Source organism: Oenanthe melanoleuca, chromosome Z, assembly GCF_029582105.1.
Source record: "Oenanthe melanoleuca isolate GR-GAL-2019-014 chromosome Z, OMel1.0, whole genome shotgun sequence".
NCBI lineage: Eukaryota > Metazoa > Chordata > Aves > Passeriformes > Muscicapidae > Oenanthe > Oenanthe melanoleuca.
The window spans coordinates 40,332,201-40,353,039 of NC_079362.1; the positions used below are offsets into that span (position 1 = coordinate 40,332,201).

At 39.7% G+C, this 20,839-nt stretch overlaps 1 protein-coding gene across 1 annotated transcript; it reads left to right on the forward strand.

Moving 5' to 3' along the window:
- Positions 1 to 146: 146 nt before the first annotated feature.
- On the forward strand, positions 147 to 20,688 carry HNRNPK (heterogeneous nuclear ribonucleoprotein K). The gene is made up of 16 exons (XM_056513087.1): positions 147 to 237; positions 2,422 to 2,500; positions 2,605 to 2,684; positions 3,543 to 3,640; positions 5,001 to 5,057; positions 6,560 to 6,603; positions 7,490 to 7,562; positions 8,061 to 8,174; positions 9,121 to 9,249; positions 9,712 to 10,019; positions 10,361 to 10,415; positions 14,140 to 14,190; positions 17,926 to 17,947; positions 18,027 to 18,109; positions 18,571 to 18,740; positions 19,496 to 20,688. The coding sequence occupies exons 3-16, from the start codon at positions 2,636 to 2,638 to the stop codon at positions 19,527 to 19,529; spliced, it is 1,287 nt and encodes a 428-aa protein (XP_056369062.1). The 5' UTR covers positions 147 to 237; positions 2,422 to 2,500; positions 2,605 to 2,635; the 3' UTR covers positions 19,530 to 20,688.
- The last annotated feature ends 151 nt before the right edge of the window (positions 20,689 to 20,839 follow it).

A 20,839-nucleotide genomic window follows, 5' to 3' on the forward strand; every position in this document is an offset into this window, starting at 1 on the left:
TAACGGCGTTACTCTTTCCCTCAGCTCGTCTAGTCCCTTCCCTCACGGAGGGCGGTTCGGGTCGCGGCGCCGCCTCCTATGCTGACGGGCAGCGGCCTCACCCAACGAGGCGGCAGCGGCGCCGCGCGGGGGGCGGTGGCGGGGCCAATCGCGGGTGGCGCTGGTGGATGTGCGCGTCGGAGGCCGGGGCTGCTCCCCTTTCTCTCCCGTACGCGGCAAGGCCGGCGGCGGGCGCAGGTACGCGCAGCCCGCCGCGCCGTGCGGCCGGGGCCGGCGAGGAGGGGAGGGGGGCGGGAGAAGGGCACAGGCCGGTCCAGGTCTCGCCTAGGCCGGTAGAGCCGCCACTGTACTCCGCTCGGCGGCGTTGCGTGACACAGCGGCACGAGAGGGCCTGTGTGTCCTGTCTTGGGGCCTCAGCCGCCGAGGGCTGCCGTAGCCTTAGGGCTTCCGTGGGATCCCGAGGGGTTGGCGGTAGAACAGGAAAAGCGTGTGTCGCCTCCTCGGCTATTGCTGAGGGCCCTTAGATGGCCACTGCCCTCGTTACCCCGCGGGGACAGCGCGGGTTCCGCAGCGCCAGCGGATGCGCTCCCAAGGGCGGGGGGCACGGCGGCCGCCTCCGCCGTCCCGGCCCGCCTGTGGTAACTATGGCCAGGGCGAGCTGCTGTTGAGGATTATGGCGGGCGGGGAGAGGGCGCTCCGGGCCGCGGCCTGCGCGCAAGCAGCCGCCGAGGCCGACTGGGGGGCGGAGGCTCCGCATGGCGGCCGCTCCGCTTTCGGGGGCGGGCGGAGTGCCCGTGGCGCTAGTAGGGCTGAGCTGCTCCGCCCGCTGCGCCAGGCTTCGAGCCGCCGGGCACCTCCTTTGTGTGCGGCCGAGCAGAACCGGGCAACGCTCCCCGCGGCCGCGTGGTGGTGGCGGCGGCCCTTCCGCCCCCGGCTCCGCCTCGCAGCAGGCGGGCGGGCGCCATTTCGGAGGGCGCCATTTCTTCTGCTCCGCGGGGGTTGCGCAGCGCCCCCGCTCTCGCTCCCGTCCCCGCCGCGCTGGGCGGGCGCCTGGAGACGCAGGGTGGGAGCGGGGCAACAGAAAGAGGCCGGCGAGAAGTGCCGCTGCGCCCTGGAGGCGCTCTGGCGTTCCTCAGCTCTTAAGTCTGTGGTCGCTGGTCCCACCTCTCGTGCCCGCTTTAGCGCTTCGGTGTTCATGAGGAACCTGACTTTATTAGTAGTGTGAATGTCCTCGATTTACCTAGCTGAGCGAGGTTACTGGGAGCGCATGTGGGGAGGTTTGACTAGGTGAGACTAAGCCGTGACTTGGAACTGTAATTTACAGCAGTTTGCTCCCCGCTGCCTTGAAATTCTTGGGATGGTTGGAAATAGATTAACCGGTGTCTGAAAGGGCTATTACACTTTGTCCGTGTCTTCCTTACTGCCCGTCCGCGTAGTAGCGCAGTTTTGGCAATGTCTGCCTGATATCCCGCTATTACTAAACTTGTGCATGCCCATCAGCCCGCTTCAAGTGCTTGGAAATACCGGCGTGTCTTGGGAAGCCAGAGCCTGCTTTTAGCCCCTAGAAGCAGGGCAGCAACTACTTAGCTGCTTGAGAGTACGTTTAATAAGTTAGAATTAGTTTCTTCCCCACACACATTCCCTTTCCTCCGATTATGAATACAAGCATGACTGCCTGCTGTTTGTTGAGGCAAGGGAAGTTAATGCAGTTGCAAGGGGAAATACGTGATTGTTCGGCTGTGTTTGTAAATCATATTTTTAAGGACAGTAAGTAGCAAAATTCTTTATTTACACTTCATGCTAATGTGACTTAGTAGTAAAAAGCAGGTCAAAATCTATTTCAGAAAATTGCACGGAAGTAAAGCTGCTTTTGGAGGTTTTGGGGATGTGTGCATGCAGTGGATTCTATGTAACTACAGAGGGTGGTATTTTTAAAAAGAGGTTATTTTAGTATAGTTGGAAGTTGTAATTTTTATTTTATTCATCAGCTATAGTTGAGAGGACCGCACGCTTAAATGTGTGTTAGTACATGGGTAGAGAATTTGTAGAACGAATGCTGACAAGTACCCGAGCCAGAATTTTAAGTGTAAATAGTGTTGACCTAAATAGCAGGACCAGATTCAAGTGTAGTGCCCTTTAGAAAGTGAAACCAAGGCATATGTCATATAATGTTGAGATTATGTGGTTACTTGCAAATAGCGTGTGCCCAGAAACTGTTATTTAGACATTAAGAGTTTATGTAAGTCTACAGATTTGGTCTTTATCTTCTCCTAGAGGTGTGTTTGGCTTGGCTGTGCTTTTTCTTTTATAAAGAAAAAAATTCACAGCAATAGCTTAAGTCAAACCTTTGTTTTCTGACTGTAGTGAGAACCAGACTCATAATGTGGGGAGACTCACAACTGATATATGCTGTTTTCATAGGCTCTTGAAGCAATAGGCTGTTGGATTTTGATCCCGCCCAGAATACTTGAGTTTTTGTCAGCAAGAATATATAATAGCGGTAAGTTCTAGCAGCAGGCATTTATTTTTGTTAGTTTTTCTTGCTTTAGCATGAGTACAGTTTGTCTTTTGACAAAAAAATGTACTGTCTTTATTTTTCAACAGGTTTTGCTTGTCCACGTAAGAAAAAAAGGCAATGGAGACTGAACAACAGGAGGAGACCTTTACCAACACAGAGACAAATGGTAAATTTTTTAAAGGACTATTCTTTTTTAGAAAGAACCTCTTAAAAATTTTAGTATTCAAAGAATTTTATAATGGTTTAACTTTGCCATATCTTTGCATCAGCAGTAATTTTGTGATCTGCTTTAAATGTCTTCGGTTTAATTAATGTGTCATTGCACACACTTTTGGAGCACAAACACTTAATCTTTCTGTTTGCATGTTTTAGACATGAGGACTGAAAGTTATGACTAAATACTGAAAAGATATTTCATAGCTGTGTGGAGAATGTGAATATGTATGAATGCAATAAGGTGTAACTGTTAATTGCATTTTGTTCATTGCAATTTATGCAGGAGTACAAATATGTGAAATATTACTAACAAGCTTAATGGAAAATTTCTTGGTAATAATTACCAGGGAAGTTTGGGCGTTACTGTAGTTGATTCGTGCTGTTTGTTCCCAAGCAGCCTCTGAAGTGCTACTTTAATATTATTTCACCAGTATTTCAGTGTTGGGAAAACTAAATTTGAGCCTGAAAGATTTTCCCCAGTTGTAAATTATAAATAAATACTAAGTGGGTGATACTGCACTTCTTTAGACAAAGGGCCATGAATTTCTTACTGCCTGTGTGTAACATTCTCATTTAAGCCATAGTTCATAGATTTTTAAATGCATTTTCAGTTAATCAGTAAGAAAGCTGTTGAAGTGAAGACTTGTTTCTGTGCTGTGCATGCTCAGAATAGACGTCTATGATAGTTTTGTGCTAATAGGAAAGAATATTAATGGTACAGACCAAAAATTTGCAACATGTTCCACTTTATTATGACTTAGAAAGTTAAATAAATGTTTATGTTTCCCTCCTATGGACCTCTCTACAGGCAAACGTCCTGCAGAAGATATGGAGGAAGAGCAGGCCTTCAAAAGATCTCGGAACACCGATGAGATGGTTGAATTGCGCATCTTACTTCAGAGCAAAGTACGCTGTATTCTTTTTACTGGTTTTGTGTGTAGTGTGTTCAAGATGGTGGTGACAAAGTGTTATGTTGGGGTATAAGCGTAGAGAAATTCTGTGCTTTTTTGAAATAAGGTAATTTATTAGGGTAATTTCGAGTGTGTAGGAATGGTAGTTGTGGGTGTATTGCAGTGGCATTGTCCTCAGGGTTATCTTGAAATGGTAAGTCCCTGAGGATGGATACAGGGTTTAATAAAGAGATTCTTGCTAAGAATTCAAGTAGTAAAAATTCTAAGATATTTTTACATTTGAGTGGAGGATAGCTATTTTAAAGGGAATGACTGTATATGAGTCTTCGGAAAAGAAGGTATTTAGAGGATTATAAATCAGTGATTTTAAATTAAATATGTGAGACTAGAACTTAGAATTTTAGTAACTCCCAGATAGATCTGCTAAACTTGTTCAACTACATCAATAGGAAGAAGTGTGGGAGTAGTGCTTTGAGGATTTCTGTGATTTTGTTGACAAGTGTGAATAGTTAAACTTGCCCTGTGTGAATTTCCTCTTTTGTTTCCAGTTGCTAGAGATGATTTATACTTTCTGGAGTATCTCAGTCTTTTATGTTGTTGTGAAAGAATGTTGCCTTAACTCTGTGTGGCATTTCTGACCAATAGACAAGTTACTTGGAGTACCATGAAATGTTTTGCATGCTGTTATCATAATGTATATGCGTAATAAAAGCAATACTTTTCATAGAATCCTTGAAAGAACCTGATAAAAATGTAGTTTTTCAATTACTATTTTTTACTATTTATCAGTTTATTCCTGTTCATGTTGGTGGCTTGAATGAAGCTGGTGGCTGTTAACATTCATTTCGACCTTTTTTAAGGCTTTCTTTTTTATAGCTCTGGGAGATTAGTTACTCTACAGGTGTGCAAAACAATATTAGCTCTTGAAATTATCAAATGTCTGGAGCACAAAAGTGGAATTTGTAAACATATTCCGAAAGGGAAAAAAAAGCTGATCAGAGAATTGAGGAAATAATTGACCTAAATTATACTCATCTAGGTTTTTTGGTTTTTTTTTAATAGATCTAGCCTATGAGAAGTTCTACATGGGCAGAATTGCCAGGAAACTTCTCTTGGAATTGAAGTATTAGTGGCAAAGCTGAGTTACTTTTCTCTGTCCTGTGTTCTGTGGTTGTAAGAACTTTTGATAACTCTTATGTGGACAGTCTTTCAGATGGTTTCAGTTTGATTTCCAAAGTTGTGCCTGCTGCCACCTCTTGGGTTAGCAAAAATAGATGTACAGTTTTTAGTCTTGAGTTCAAAAACTTAATTGGTGCTGTGTTGTCATAATGTAACTTCTGAAAACTATTTTCCAGAATGCTGGAGCAGTGATTGGAAAAGGTGGCAAAAATATTAAAGCGCTTCGTACAGACGTGAGTATATATGAGTTTGAACTAATTTAACACTGCTTCTTTCAGAGCACTACATCGAAAACTTGATTGCTTGCGTTTCTAGACACCGGAGCAATTCAACTCTATAGACATCCAAGTTACAAGCCATTTGTATTGATGGTCAGAGTAGATTACAGTTTTTCAATCTCTATTTCAATTAAAACCTGGCTTGATGCATGGGAGGAGAGATTTATATTAAATCTCTTCACTTTTTAATAGGATTCTGCTAAATTACACACTTGAAGTGAGTTACCATCCTAATTAAAAATATTGACAAAGCTTAAACCCCTTAATAGTACCATTCCCCATATGTGTGCATCAATTATAGTACTGCTGAAACCCTTGCAGGTGGCTGGCTTAACCCAGTGATAGAAGAATTCTTTCACTTCCTTTAAAAAAGCAAAGTGAAATCGTCCATCTGTTCCTTGAGAGCTTGCACATTAAGCAGAAAACTGTTAATATTAAGGTTTCTTGCTTTAAATATGAGTATAAAACAGTAAAGGGACATACTATTCTGTTTCTTGGAAGCATTTTTAAATGCTCATGACTTAATGCCTGTTCACATTTTACAGGGGGTTGACACTGGTGATTAGACACATGCTCAGCATTAATGTTGTGTATTTATAAAAACTTGGCAACGCTTCTTAAATTCCATTTGTTTACACTCCTGTACTTAACATCAGCTGCAATTTCAACTGTTTTTCCAATCAAGACTCTGTTCAGCACAAGATTTGGCAATATACCAGTACAATTCAGTTCCAACAAGCTCATAAACTACCGCATCTAGAGATAAGATTTTAGTTGAAATGGTCCAGAATCATACATAGGTTCACTAACTTTGGCAGCTAGCTGTTCCTCTTTTTTTAGGGATTTTTTTAATCAAGTTTTTTTGTTTGGCTTTTTTTGTTTGTTTGTTTTTTTTAGTAAATCAGTATGTCACCTAAGTCCAGATAATTTAAGTTTGTCTGGAACACGAACTTTCCCTATTTGCCCAAGGTTCTAGGATCTACCAGTCTCGACAGGTTTTGCATCTACCCTCATGAGCCAGCCTGCTACTGAAACATCATTTGTTAAAAGTAAAAGTAGTTTAGTCAGATCAAGTGACTCATTTTTAAAGTCCATACTGTTAGGCCACAGTCGGTGTAGCAATCCGTTATTGTGTTAGTCTTCAGAACAACTTAAGCTTGTTTCATAAATTGAGAGTAATGAGTATAGTCTGTATTAAATTAAAATTTATTGCTTTTCCCCCTTTTCCCTCTCCTTGTTTTTTTGGCCATATATCTCCGTTGCCCATGTACTGGATCGACTTGCCCCTGCGTTGCCCACCATGACGTTGGCCCATCCGCCCCTGAACGCCCATGTGAAAACCCTGGTTGGCTATGCCCAAAAATGTGCTCGTTGCCAAACGGGTACCATACTTGACAACTTCCGATTGAATACCCATGCCCAATGCCAACATCCACGAACGCCAATGACCAATGCAGTACAATGCCAGTGTTTCAGTCCCAGACAGCAGTGGCCCCGAGCGGTATGTCCCAACAGTTTATGCCTCACTGCCTGAATAGAAAGAGAGAAATGTATTTTATTACCTGCCTTTGATATAATTAAATAGTATCCCCTTATAGACGGTGTATTGTTTTTTTTCAAGTTTTCTGTCTTATTTTCCCCATTAAGTCTTTTTGTCACTGAACTTTTACGTGAGTTGCCCACCCAAACAATCCACTAATTTTATTTCAATGGAAGGAGCACAGCTTCAAGTGTTGCATATTTGCTGCATTGTAAATCAAATTGGTTCAAAATAGTCTCTCGCTCTGTCTTTGTGGCCCACCTTGCTCCCCTCAACATTGCCTGTTCATAATTATTTCTGATGAAATGCTAATTCCGGTTCGCTTTCCTTCACTTCTCATTTGTTTCGTCTTTTTTTGTCTTGCATTTGTATTTGTTTTCTTGGAGGGCCCATTAGTAAACTGAGTTCCATAACCTTATTCCAGATACAACGTTCACCACTTGCATATCCTCACTTTTAATATGAGAAGGTGTGCCGGTTCTACGAATGTAATAGCGAGGGTATCCTAATTAGTGGTGGCGGGGAACATAAATATTCACTTCTACTTTTCAATTCTGCGTCAGTTTCTTGCCCGCTTAATTTGAGCCCTTCCAAAAGCCCATTCTGTCTTTCTCTCTCTTCAAGACCTACCTAATCTTAAATTTCTCATGCATATATACTGGGCATAAACAAAGATGCATGTGTTGTAAAATGATCAAACAAAAGGTTTACTTTAAATGGGGAATATTTGTAAACTCTCCTTTGTAGTAAATCTTGTTAAAATTTTGTGTGTGATGTTTAAAAAAATTTACTTCTGCTTTTTCTTTTCTACCTTCTCCATATTGTCTGTCATCGTGGCTTCCAACAGCATCTTGAGCATAAGTGCAGATATAGAGACGATTGGAGAAATCTTGAAGAAGATTATCCCTACTTTAGAAGAGGTATTTATCTTGAAATTTTTTTTCTATTTAGAATGAAAAGATTAGCTTTTGAATGAGATGGTTCTAGAGTATTTGCTACTTTTTAAATATAGGGAAATTAAGAAAGTGGAAATGCCAAAAGCCTTTGAAGAAGAAGGCTGTCACACTGCGTGTTGGCATTCTTTGGGTAGAGGGCAGAGTCTGTCATTGTTTATTAAGTAAACATTTTGAACAGCCTTCCTGTTTACCAAATAATAGGTGTTGCACTGTTTGATACCTCCTTAAATCCTTATAGGAAGTGGTGCATTAATAAATAATGTAAAAAATTAGGGAAATCTGCTAGTTCATGTTGAGGTGAGGTGTTTAAATTGTTGCAGTTGATGAAAAGAAATACAGGACTACAATTCAGAAGTAAATTAAGTCACCCCATTGTGTTTGAAGAAAAATCTTAAAACCCAAATACTTAGAACTCTTGTGATTAATCTTTATTGCTTCTCCCTATATGCATCTTATTTGCAGTATCAACACTACAAAGGCAGCGACTTCGACTGCGAGCTTCGACTTCTTATTCACCAGAGTTTGGCAGGAGGCATTATTGGTGTCAAGGGTGCTAAAATAAAAGAACTCAGAGAGGTACTTGCTTTCTGTTCTTCTGAGATTTGATTTTGTTCAGTGATTAATGTTTTCTGTTTATAAGGGGCTTGTGTAAGTGTCTGCTGTGCAGTAATTGCTTCTGAACATGTTGCATACATGTTTTTGATGTTGTGAGATGGAACTGGGAGTTTCAACTTTCTTGCAGACCCTAGGAGTAATATCTGTGGCAGAGCCAGGACTTGGTTAAACTTTATTTGTGGTACTGTTTTTAAAGAAAGGATTTTTACTTCATTTTATTAAAATTGTATTCATTTCTCCTTTTAGAACAAACTGCTGCGTAGTATAGAATTATTTGTGTGGTTGGACATGAAAACAATCGAGAATGAAAATATCTGCACAGTAGATGTGCTGTGAAAGGACTTCATGTTTGGTTTTAATTCTAACTCCTGGAAGACCATTTGTTTTTTTAAGTAAATGAGTAAGATTTTAAGAATGTAATGGTCTCTGTGAACTGAAAACACATGTTTGAGTTTCTTGGTGTTGTGTTGAAGGCAGTTTCAGGTCAGTTAGGTATAAGCCAATATTTGCTTGTATGGATTAAGAAAGGCAAGATAACTACACATAATCCTAGCAACATTGATGTTTTAGCATTCAAATCATGTTTAATTTGAAAGCTAATGCAGCTTGTAAGCTCACAGTGGTTCATGTGGTCCTTTTTCTAACACTTAGTTAAATTATGCGTTGTAGATGAGTCATAATTGAAATAGGTGAAAATTAAATTTTTCTTCATCTTTGTACAAAACTTAGAGCAGCAAGATCTTTAAAATATATAATCTTCAAATTCTGTGTGTTAACTCAGAAGCAAGCATGCAGATTTAAGTGGGTGGGAACTTAATTGTCTTTTGAATCTATTTTTTAAATATTTTAATGGTTTTATAAAGTTGTTTAAAGTGTTTTATAATCTTGAATATTTTTTGTTCTACAGAACACTCAGACCACCATTAAGCTCTTTCAAGAGTGTTGTCCTCACTCAACTGACAGAGTGGTGCTTATTGGTGGAAAACCTGATAGAGTTGTTGAGTGCATCAAGATTATCTTGGATCTTATCTCTGAGGTAATGCTGATTATATTTTATTTTTTCACTGGCATTCATGAATGTTTTATGCATTAGTTGGATGAAAAATGATGTCTTTCAGTTTCTAGTTTAAATTCAGTAGCTCCTACTTTCTCAACAGCAAAGTGGTGGACAGTTGTGAACTTTGGGAACTGTTTCTGTTGTTTAAAATTGGGGTACACATTATGAGGGAGGAAAGCAACTTTTGATACTCCTGGGCTGTTTTATGCTTTTCATGTCATCAGAATGGAAAATTTGAAGATGAAGGAAAACAAAATGTATCTGCCGCTGCTGAGTAGTTTTACTGTCATAATTAAGTTCACAGGAAGCACTCAGCATCTCCTTTCTTGGCGGCATTGTGAAATCAAGAGCATGTTCCAAATGCATAAATGTGTTACTTTAAATATGCCAGTTGTAATAGAACTATCTGATTTGGTGCATTGTTTTGTTTGTTTGTATTAGTCTCCAATTAAAGGACGGGCCCAGCCTTATGATCCCAATTTCTATGATGAAACATATGACTATGGTGGCTTCACAATGATGTTTGATGATAGAAGGGGACGGCCAGTGGGATTTCCGATGCGTGGAAGAGGAGGTTTTGATCGAATGCCCCCTGGTCGTGGTGGACGACCTATGCCTCCCTCAAGAAGGGATTATGATGATATGAGCCCTCGCAGAGGACCTCCTCCACCTCCCCCAGGTCGTGGTGTCAGAGGTGGCAGCAGAGCTCGTAATCTTCCTCTTCCTCCTCCCCCACCTCCTCGTGGCGGGTGAGTTGTTGCATAAATACATTGTACAAAAACTCATGTTTTTATACCTGAGTCATATTCGTATTTCAGTGATTCTTCCATGTTTCCATGTTGGTAGTGGTTATGCAGGATTGAGCCTATATTAGACAAGAGTATTCTGGAATTTAATTACCTCCTGTGCTGTAGTAAGTTGCCAGGACTGTAGTCAGTAGTGCTGGAACTTGTGTTGTTCAATACTTGGGTAGAGTAGCTTGAGACTGAGTTATACATGAACTATGAATGGGAAAATTCAGATGAGAGAAAGCAAGCTAGTTCATAACACACATAAAAGAATTAACATGCTGCTGCCTTTTTCTTTTCAGAGATCTGATGTCCTATGACCGCAGGGGCAGACCGGGAGACCGTTACGATGGCATGGTATGAGTTTAAAATTTGCTCTATTGTGTCCATAAACACAGTTAGCACACTGACCTCCTGTTGCTGAATCACATGCACATTTGTGTGGGATACACGTGGTTCTCATAGTAAAACCAAAATGTTTTGTCTGTACAAATGGTCCTCCTGTGGACAAATATTTGAGGAATGAATGGTACTGTTCTGTTTTCTTTCTCCCTATGATCAGAAAGATTCAGAGTTTTTGACTGTGCTCAGCCCTGTAGGTTTTCTTGCACTGGCCATCTTTCAGATTTTTTTGATCAGCATGACAGAAAAAGAAATTGGTAGATTTTTAAGATAGAGAAAGCATGTCAGAACAATGTTCTCTGATGAGTTACACAAGGATTCTTAGCACTAAAGGTTGGAAAACATGAGCATTGATACAATAATACAGATGATGGCACAGTATCTGAGAAGAGCTCTAAGTTGAGGGAAGGTGAATCAGTTTTTCTGTATTTTCTAGTTTCTCTGCAGAAAATCCACTCTTAATTCCAAATGTTTTGGAGGTAGAACCACTGCTTAGTTGAACCCTGCATCAATTTTTTCTGAGGAGAGAAAGAAATCTCATAGTGTGTGGAAGTTTAAACAATACATATAGATAGTCTTCTGTGTTACATTCTGAGCTGCCATGCCCCAGGAGCCGTCTTGTCCTGTGAGACAAGATGCCTCTTCCCTCAGTAGAAAATCCTGGAGGTTATCCTGGTTTCAGCTGGGATAGTTACTTGCTTCTCAGTAGCCATTTTGAATTCAGTATGAGAATAATATTGATAAGATGCTGATGTTTTTGTTTTTCTTTGGTGGTGTTTATATTAAGTTAAGCACTTACTCAGTGTCTCATGCCCTGACAGTGAGTAGGTACACCAAAGAAGCTGGGAGGGATTATAATCAGTTCAGGTGACCAAAACTGACCAAAGAGATACTCCACACCATAGAACATTGTACCCAATATATAAAGTGGGGCTGTTAGCCAGAAAGGGAGTCCATGGGGGTTTGAGAAGGGAGCCTGGTAGTGGTCAGCAAAGTGGTGAGCAGTTGTATTGTGTACCCTTATTACTGGCTTTCTGTTGTTTTGGGGCATGGTGGTAGTGGGTTGATTAATTTTTTGTTGGTTTTCTTTGTTTTGGTTTTTAACTTCTTCTCAGTTACTAAACTGTTCTTCCCTCAAGATGTAAGTTTTACTTTTGATTCTCATCCCAGTTCCACTGGGGTTTGGGTGGGGGGTTTGAGCAAGCAGCTGTGCTTAGTTGCCAGCTGGTCTTAAACTGCAGCAGAGGTGGATCTCTATAGTAACAATCTTCTTTTCTCTTCTGGCTTTGTTTGGCACCTTCTTTAAGATGACAGGTGACACATTATTTTTTTCTTCTAAATGAAGGTAAAAGAAATGAAAAAGAGCTATGAAATCGACTACCTAAATGGGTTTCACATATCCTCCTTGGGAATAAGAGTTACTGGAACTACAAATTGCAAGAATGTTGTGTGCTTATTAGAAATAATAAAAGGAAAGATTTGCAGTTACAAAAAAAGCTGTTTCCCATGCTATTCCACATGTTGAGAAACTGGGACAATGGAGAAGTACACCTCCAAGATCCCCTATCTGTATTTATATGTTTTCAGAGCTTAGGTTTTATGTTCTTCCATTTGTAGTTTATAAAGCCTGTGCTAGATTACATAAACTGAGCAGCCTTCCCTTCTTTGGGTATTTGGTTGAGCACAGTCTTACTTAGTTTGACTCTTGGGCAGTAGTATGTTCTATTTTTGTTCTATTTTTATTCTAGTTCAGCTAGAATAGACAATCCATTTTGACTTACGTTTAGCCTATCAGTTTATTGACATCAGTTTCTACATGCAAGTGGAGTAATTTTTGCTAGTTTGGTTTCTTTCATGGGGGGAAAAAAAAAGTTTCATCTGCTTTTCATAGGGAAGCTGCTCATGCCTTTGGCTCTTTTATGACCAAGTATTATAGCCTTGTTGAAAGGAGGACTATTCCCAACAAAGACAGTATTTAATTTCTAGTTTTAGTTCATCATGATCTTAGTATCCTAAATTGCGTAAGTAGAAAAGAAGTCTTCACACTGAGTGTGACATCACAGGTTCAAGTATTATGGTAGAAGGTTAAGTCTTCTTTGTTACTCTTTGTTTCAAATAGAAACTGTTGTGTAGCTAAAAGTTTAAACTAAATGAATGTTACTGTGGTTGTTGATTTAGCAGTGGATAAAGCTGCTCTTACAGAGTAGAAGTGCTCTTTTCACGTGGATTCTATCCTACACAGGTATAATAAAAGGCAACAATTGAGCATCTCAAAAATATTGGAAAAATTGAATGTACAGAAACAATTTTTTTGCTGGTTCCCTTTTTCATTAAAGGCAGAGAAATTGAACAGTTGACAGCCTTTAAGACTGGATTCTGAACTGTGGTTTTTCCTGGATTCCAGACATATTACAGTATTGACAGCCTTGTAAATGCTGAGATGTGAAAAACCCATTTTGATTTTAAAAGATGGGTAAATTTGTCTTAGCCTACAGAATTAATCACTTAAGATGATACTTGGCTGTTAGCCTGGCTTAAAGTTCTAGTATAAATATGTTTTGCTGTTTAAGTGCTCATTTGACTTACAAACTGTTCTGAAGCTTTTTCTCCAAATATATATTTCAGTGTAGAAAACTACACTATATTTCAGTAGAAAACTACTCCAGATCAAATCCTGTGGACCATAGGGGCAGTTGTGATCTGAAAAATCCTGAGTTTTCTGTATTTTTAGCACCCTCATTCTCAGGGGCATGTAAAAAAATTGTGAAGGAGGAATGTATGGTAACTGTGTTATTTATTCATGCAGATGCTGGAAGGAAGTAACAAAATTTCACTTTCCTGGGTCACTCTTAAGAACCAGAAAAACTTACTACAAAAAAATTTGGCATCAGTTAGGACTGCATGTGGAATTATTAGATGTAAAAGTTAAGCTCTTTGCCTTATCCAGCCTGTCTGTCATCTGGTTCCTGTTCCAGTTCTGAGTAGTGACTAGCACAAATTAGTCTGTAACATAAAATGTTGTGCATGCTAAGACATCCTGTTTCAGAAGTTCAGTTTGCGCAAATAAACATCAATTGCTGAAATTGTAAAATTATAAAAGAAAGTAATCCCATATATCATATGGAATATGGAATCATAATTAAGTTTCTAATATAGTTAGGTAGTTGTAGATTGTTATTCTACTTACTGGCTAGATGAGGTATAATAGATATATGTGGATAATAGAACACAAGAAGCAGTGTCTTTCCAGTTTAGTCCTTCCAAGTGATTATGCGGTTGGCGTAATCACTTGCAATTACTTGTTTCAATCTTTCTAAACCTTTTTCTAGCAGATGGCAGAAATAAAATATTTGATAAAGTATTTTTACATGTAAAAATGTAAACATGTTTTCTGTAAGAAAAAAAGATGGCTTGTTTAAGTTTTGCCTTGCCATTGGTTTCTGAGCTTCTCAGGGTAAAAATCTGCTAATACCACAGAAAGAGAAGGAAAACACAAGTTGCCCCAAAGTAAAATTAAAAGCCAGTGAGTCTTGAAAGTGGTCTAAATCACATAATTTTAAGTCTTCCTTAATAGTGTAAAGGTTTCTATGTACTACTGTGCATTATATTTGTTTGTGACATTCTCTAAAAGTCTGTATGACCTGGATTTCATTTCTTCCTCTTGCGTTGCGTCTGGAAGATGATGCAGTGTCATGTGGATGCCTGTGATGACATGCAGCCGCCAGAGTTGGTGAGTGTTTTCAGCCTGTTTTCTGAAAACTGTTTTATTGAATGAGTTATGTGATAAAACAAAATTTTCAAGACATCTTGACTGTAGTCCATGACAGCTTGCACCTGTTAAAATTTATAAAGCCATTCTTCAGGCTCCAAATTTAGTGGCAGACTTAATGGTTTGTCCTTTGAAGGCAGGTAATGTTAACAGAAATGTGGGATTATGCAGCAGCCTGGTAAAAATAGAGGAGCTTTTCTGTACCTCTTTTGTCTCTTTTACACACTTTTTTCCTTTTGATAAATGGTAGCTTTCTCCATTACTGATGCAGTATAGATGCATCCATAATGTTGTGGAATTTTATTTCAAACAGCAAATACTTAAAGTAGCTTCTCACTTTTACTTGTGAATAAACTATATTTACCTGTTAATGTATTTGAAAATGTACCGTTTGATCAGATAGGTTTTGGTATTTTTTCACAGAGTCATAACTGGTTTTGGTTGGAAGTAACCTTAAAGATCATCTTGTTCCAGCCTGCCTTGGGTAGAGAGCCTTGAATTAGACTGGGATGCTCAGGGTTCCACTGAACCTGGCTTTGAGCACTTCCAATAATTTGGCATCTGCAGCTTTTCTGGCCAACCTGTTCCAGTGCCTCACTACCCTCACAGTAAAGAATTTCTTCCTAATACCTGAACTAAATCAACCCTCTTTCAATTTAAAGCTGTTGCTCCTTGTCCTTCATCTATGTGCTTGTAGAGAGGAGTGAAAACTCCTCTCCAGCCTTCTTGTAGGCTGCCTTCTGAAGTTGGAATGACCCAGTAAGGTCACCCTGGAGCCTTCTCTTGTCCAAGCTGAACAGTCCCAGCTTTGAGGCTTTCTTACAGTAGAGAGGCTGCATCCCTCTAATAATATTTGTGGTTCTCCTCCATACTTAATCCAGTAGGTCCATGCCCTTAATGTTGGGAGCCCCAGAGCTGGATGCAGTAACTCATGGTGGGGTCGTAGAGGAGTTGACTAGCCAGGCAGAGTCACCTCCCTTGACCTTTTGATGGAGCATGGGACATGGTTGCCACTCTGGGCTGCAAGTGGTCATTGCTTGGTCATGTCCCATCTCTCACTCACCAGCACCCCCAGGTATGTCTGGGCAGGGCTTGCTCTTCATCTGTTCATCCCCCAGCCTGTGTTGGAACCAGGCATTGCAGCAGCTGAGGTGCAGCACCTTGCTCTTGTTCTGGTTAAATTGGATGAGATTTCCATGGGCTCATTTCTTGAGCTTGTCTGTATTCCTCTAGGTGGCATCCTCTTCTTCAGGTCTGTCAACAGCACCACTCAATTTGCAAACTTGCTGCAGGTGCATCTAATCTGTTTGTGTCATTGATGAAGACATTGAGTAGCACTGGTCCTAGTGAAGGCCAGCCCCTGAGGGATGCCACTTAATGTCTATTGAAACTCTGAGCCATTGACACTGCCCTCTGGTTGCAACTATCCCTATTCAATAAACAGTCTACTCATGGAATCTGTCCCTCTCCAATTTGAAGGGAAAGATGTGGGGACTATGTCAAAGCCTTTACAGAAGTCCAGGACATGGTACCTGTAGCCCTTCTCTTGTTCGCCAGTATAGTCATTCTAGAAATTATAGAGTACATCAGGTATTGGCAATGTCTTGAAGAGAGCAAAATGCTGCCAGATTAATACTTTAGAATAATTAATGTAAAAAGTCAGTTCTTAGTTTATATATACAGCAAGTGCTATCAAATTCTATTGTTTTGTAGTCTGGAGAGGCAGATGTGATCAAGGAAAGGTATTTTCTTCAAAATAAATTAGTCCAAAAAGGAATCATATGGCACATACCAATAGCAGTATGTTTCTTTATGCAGTATGTGATGTGATCAGCTTCTCAATTAAACTTTATGCACAGTCCTTCATTGTCTTGTATTTTGGACTCCACTGTGAGCTCTGTTATGTTGTTTTATAAGATATATTGCTTCGTAATAGGATTAGACAATACAGGTTGCTTAGAGACAGAGGATAAAGTCAACACTTCATTCTGACTAGCTTCCATTTTGATGTTAAAGGAAAGATGGTAAGGAATATTTTTTGGGAAAGTTGTGCATTGTAACCAGTAATTGTGAGTGGTTGAACTTGACTGGCTGCCAGGGACCTACCTACCCAGCTGCTCTTATGCCCTTCCTTAGTAGAGTGAGGGGAGAAAGGAAAATACAAAAGTCTGTGACACATGAGGACAGGCAGATGACTTATAGGCACAACAGAGTTGGCTTGGGGTAGGTTCACTTTGAGTAGCATGGTGACAAACATAAACACTTTTACCCATTTTGCACTTCTTCGCAGACTGAACTTTAACTCCTTCATTCCTCCTGCTTCCTGTGCTATGAATGGTGCAGGGGTGATAAGGAATGGCAGGTTCCAAGTTAGTGCATCACAATTGTTACTGCTTATTTCTCCTTGTACTGTTCCCCTGCCTCCAGTGTAGGGTCCCTTCCATGGGATGATACTTCATTTTTTTGAACTGCTCAAATGATCTGTATGTATCAAATGGACTGTAGTTCTTAAGAACTGTTTCAATGTGGGTCCCCTTCAGGAACAGGTTAATTTGGTGTTGGTTCCCTCACAGGCCACAGGTATCTGCCTGTACAGGGCATAACTACCTGCTCTCGGCATAGCATGCCTCAATGGGCTACAGTGTAGTGATCTGCTCCAGTGTGGTTTTCTCCATGGGCTGCAGGGCAGGCTCCATTCCAGTGCCCGGAGCACTTTTTTCATCCTTGCTCACTAGCGTAGTCAGTGCACATTGGGAATTTTTTACTCTTTTCTTAAATGCTGTCACTGAGATGTCAGCAGCTTGGCTGATAGTTTCAGCCTTAGGCAGCCTCCAGCCACCTCTCACAGACTCCCAAGAGTCTCTTCAGAAGTTGAATTTGAGAGAACCATGTATTCTCTGCTTCTGTAGGAAAGTATAAATGTGGGGTCTTGCACACTTACAGCGCATTAGATGAAATGAGAACTTGACATCAAATGTAAGTTTTCAAATCCTAAAAGGGCCAGAAGTGCTCATTGCAGTGATTTGTATTTGGTATATGGGGGTTTAAAGGTAACAGACGTAACTCATGTCGTGGTTGTTTATTCAAAGATGTAAAAGGTTGTAGCATAGTCAGAATCAAAGATGTAGATGTAGTAGGATGATTTACTGGGCAAACTTCTTGTTCCGGAACCGTAGACTGGAGTCTCTCTTGAGCTTTATTGGTAGTATTAATAAGGCTCTATTCTGATTTTGCAGTTCTGATGTTTAGTACAGAGGTCACAGGTAGATCAGCATCAACAGCTGCCTACAAGAAGTTGATAATATTGCCTTGGTAAACTGGCATGGCTGAATCCTTTGTCGTTTTACGCACTATTCTTAGAGGTTCTGATAGGACAGGATAAGAATCACAGAATATCTGGAGTTGAATAGGACCCACAAAAATCATTGCATCCAACTTGTGGTCCTGCACAAGATGGACTCTAGTCCAAATGGATAGAGGTTAGTTAATAAGATCTCTCCCACCCACCCCTTTTGTTTCGGATCTTTGTTTTGGCCTCAGGATGCCCTTAATGGCGCAACACTGTTGTTTTTATATCGGGTTGAGGGTTGTGATGTTCGATTAAATGGGCACAAAGGTGACAATATAATGCTTAAGATAAAAATGTGCTAATGAAGCATGGCTGTTCATGTTAATGTTGTTTCCTTTATCTTACAGTTTGAGGGTGGCTCTGGTTATGGTAAGTGTTCATGTAGAACCTTTGCACGTAGTTCATTATGTAGTTACTATAAAGGACTTGATACATACACTTAAATCAGATTATTCTTATGCAGGGGGGCGAGGTTCATATGGAGATCTTGGTGGACCCATCATCACAACACAAGTAACGATTCCCAAAGATGTAAGTAAAGTTGATTTGCTTCCAACTCATGCTTTCTCTTAAAAAAACAAAAACAACCACAGCCATTTCTCAGACTGCTTACGTAAATTAGGAGTTGAAGTGCTTGATAAGTACTTCTAATACAAAACAAGTCTTTCTAAATCACCAACAATGTATTGCTTGACTGTTTGGTTTCTGTCTTCAGAAATACATTAAACAATTTTACTAGCAGTTAATACTCAGTAATAGAGATGGTCCTTGTAACTCGTGTTTTATACCAGAAAACTGGTTGTCCTAGTTTTATCTCACTTGTGTTCATATAATTAATACTGCAGGGGATAATTTTTGGCTATAAAAAAATAAGCTCCCATTGCAACACTTAAAACTTAATTTGTGGAAATACTCAAATGCTGTTGTAATTTTCTAACTTTTTTGGAAAGACAGTTATATCAGGAAATGAATGTTTTTGCTTTCTTCCCTAGTTGGCAGGATCTATTATTGGAAAGGGAGGCCAGAGAATCAAACAAATACGTCATGAGTCAGGAGCTTCTATCAAAATTGATGAACCACTAGAAGGCTCAGAAGATCGGATAATAACTATTACAGGAACACAGGACCAGATACAAAATGCACAGTATTTGTTGCAGAACAGGCAAGTTAAAGTTTAATATAGTCCCTACTGTCAAATTAACATGTATATTATAAAAGTGCTCTCCTCTGTGAATCAGTTTTTTTAAGAAGGCAGGTTTTAAGTAACTATTTGAACCTAACTTCTCTAGTGGTAGTTCTGCCTTGATTCTCTTCTGTTCTCCATTCTAATTAAAATGAAGACACCCTCAAAACTAATCTTGCTGGAAGACATCTTAACCATGCAGTCCTCTCCTTTCTCTGGTGAAAACTGCTGCAAAAAAACTACTTGTAACAAATTACATAGAGCCTGTAGAAAATATAGAAGATTTCAGTGAATGTTGGCCTAGTTCTGTGTGGAAGACTAGTGATTTTGTTGTTTTTAGATAACTAAATTGACAACAAATCACAGTCTGCCATATGGCACAGACCATGCCTCTACAGGACAAGTTGAAATCGATTTGGGGCTGTTATGCAGCATTTCACACCTTGCTGACAGTACTTTGCCTTTTCTGCCAAATATTAACAGCTACAGATAGCATGTGCTGAATTAACATTCTGGCTGCTATAGCAGATTTTAATGTCTTAACTGGAATGTTTGGCTTTAAATAATCAATATTTAACTATGCCAGAAATACACTAACATAATTGTTAGCCATTGACATTTTAAAATTATGTACTTTTAAATGTGTTAGTAATTTGTAATTTAATATGCTTAATGTTGATGCAAGATGTATGGTCCATCATTCTAATACATGCTTTTTTCTTTTTCTTTTATAGTGTGAAGCAGTATGCAGATGTTGAAGGATTCTAATGCAAGATTATTTTTTCTTTTTTATAGTGTGAAGCAGTATTCTGGAAAGTTTTTCTAAGACTAGTGAAGAACTGAAGGAGTCCTGCACCCTTTTTTTTTTTTAAATCTGCTTCTGTTTAAAAAGCCAACATTCCTCTGCTTCATAGGTGTTCTGCATTTGAGGTGTAGTGGAATCTTTGCTGTACACCAGATGTAATGTTTTAGTTCCTTACAAATACATGGGGGGGAAGGGCGCACGAGACTAACATTGAAATTTTCAAGCAGCAGAGAGAGTGAATTCTATTTTTGTTCATTGTTGGTGGTAAATTGTACTGTTTTTCTGTAATTGTTGTGAACACCCTGCTTTATGTACACTGTATCTTACTTTGAAGGGGGAGAATATGGTAGGCCACATGTCCCTGGCATTTGCTGAGAGAGCAGTGTGCAGAATGTAATGCATTTTTTTAAGAAACATTTTAGGATTTTTAAATAAATTTAGTGAACCTATTCTTGGTGGTCATTTTTCTTCAGGTCTACATAAGGTCATAACTAAAACAGATACACCTAGTTTGTTTTTTTTCCCCATATGAATCAAAGCTGCTGTTAAGCTTGCTCTTCAGTTTCCTTGATATATAGATGGAGTTATGTGGGGTTTTTTTTAACAAATTAAAGATCGTGTGAAAACAATGACTGCTTTGCTGTTTCAGGGAGGGGAAAGCTGAAAATTCGCAAATGTTGTGTAAAACTTGACATTTTTGCAAGTGTTTGGCCCTCTTTGCAATACCTATATATATTGGTGACAGTATATAAATAAAATATTTTAAAACTTTGTGATGTCACTGAGTAAACAGTGGTAAAATACACCTGATTCTAGACAGCTTGCTTTAATGCAGAGTTGCTCTACCATTACTGAATTATACCTGTTTCCTGAGCTTTTATTTGTATGAGGTAAGAATTGCAAATTGGCAAGTTGACAATATAACTATGTAACTTGTTTTTCCTTGTATGCAAAACTTCCAATTTGTTTTCCAGATGTATGTTGAGTTCCATAAGAATTATTTGTGAGAAATTTAAAAAAATATAAAGCCTCTGGATATCTCATGTAATACCTTGGCATTTGTATTTATAGTTAAAAGTTTTAATTTCACTTCCTGAATAAAAACAAATTAAAAAGTGTAAAGCTGTGTGTCACATACAGATATGGGTCCAGACTAAGTGAGGATTCTTTTATTGTGGTTTTTTTTTGTTGGTTGGTTGGTTGGTTTGTGTCCCCTTCCCGCCCCCCCAACCTCCACGATTTGTGACACGGAGTGAATTCCATAGAGAGAAAT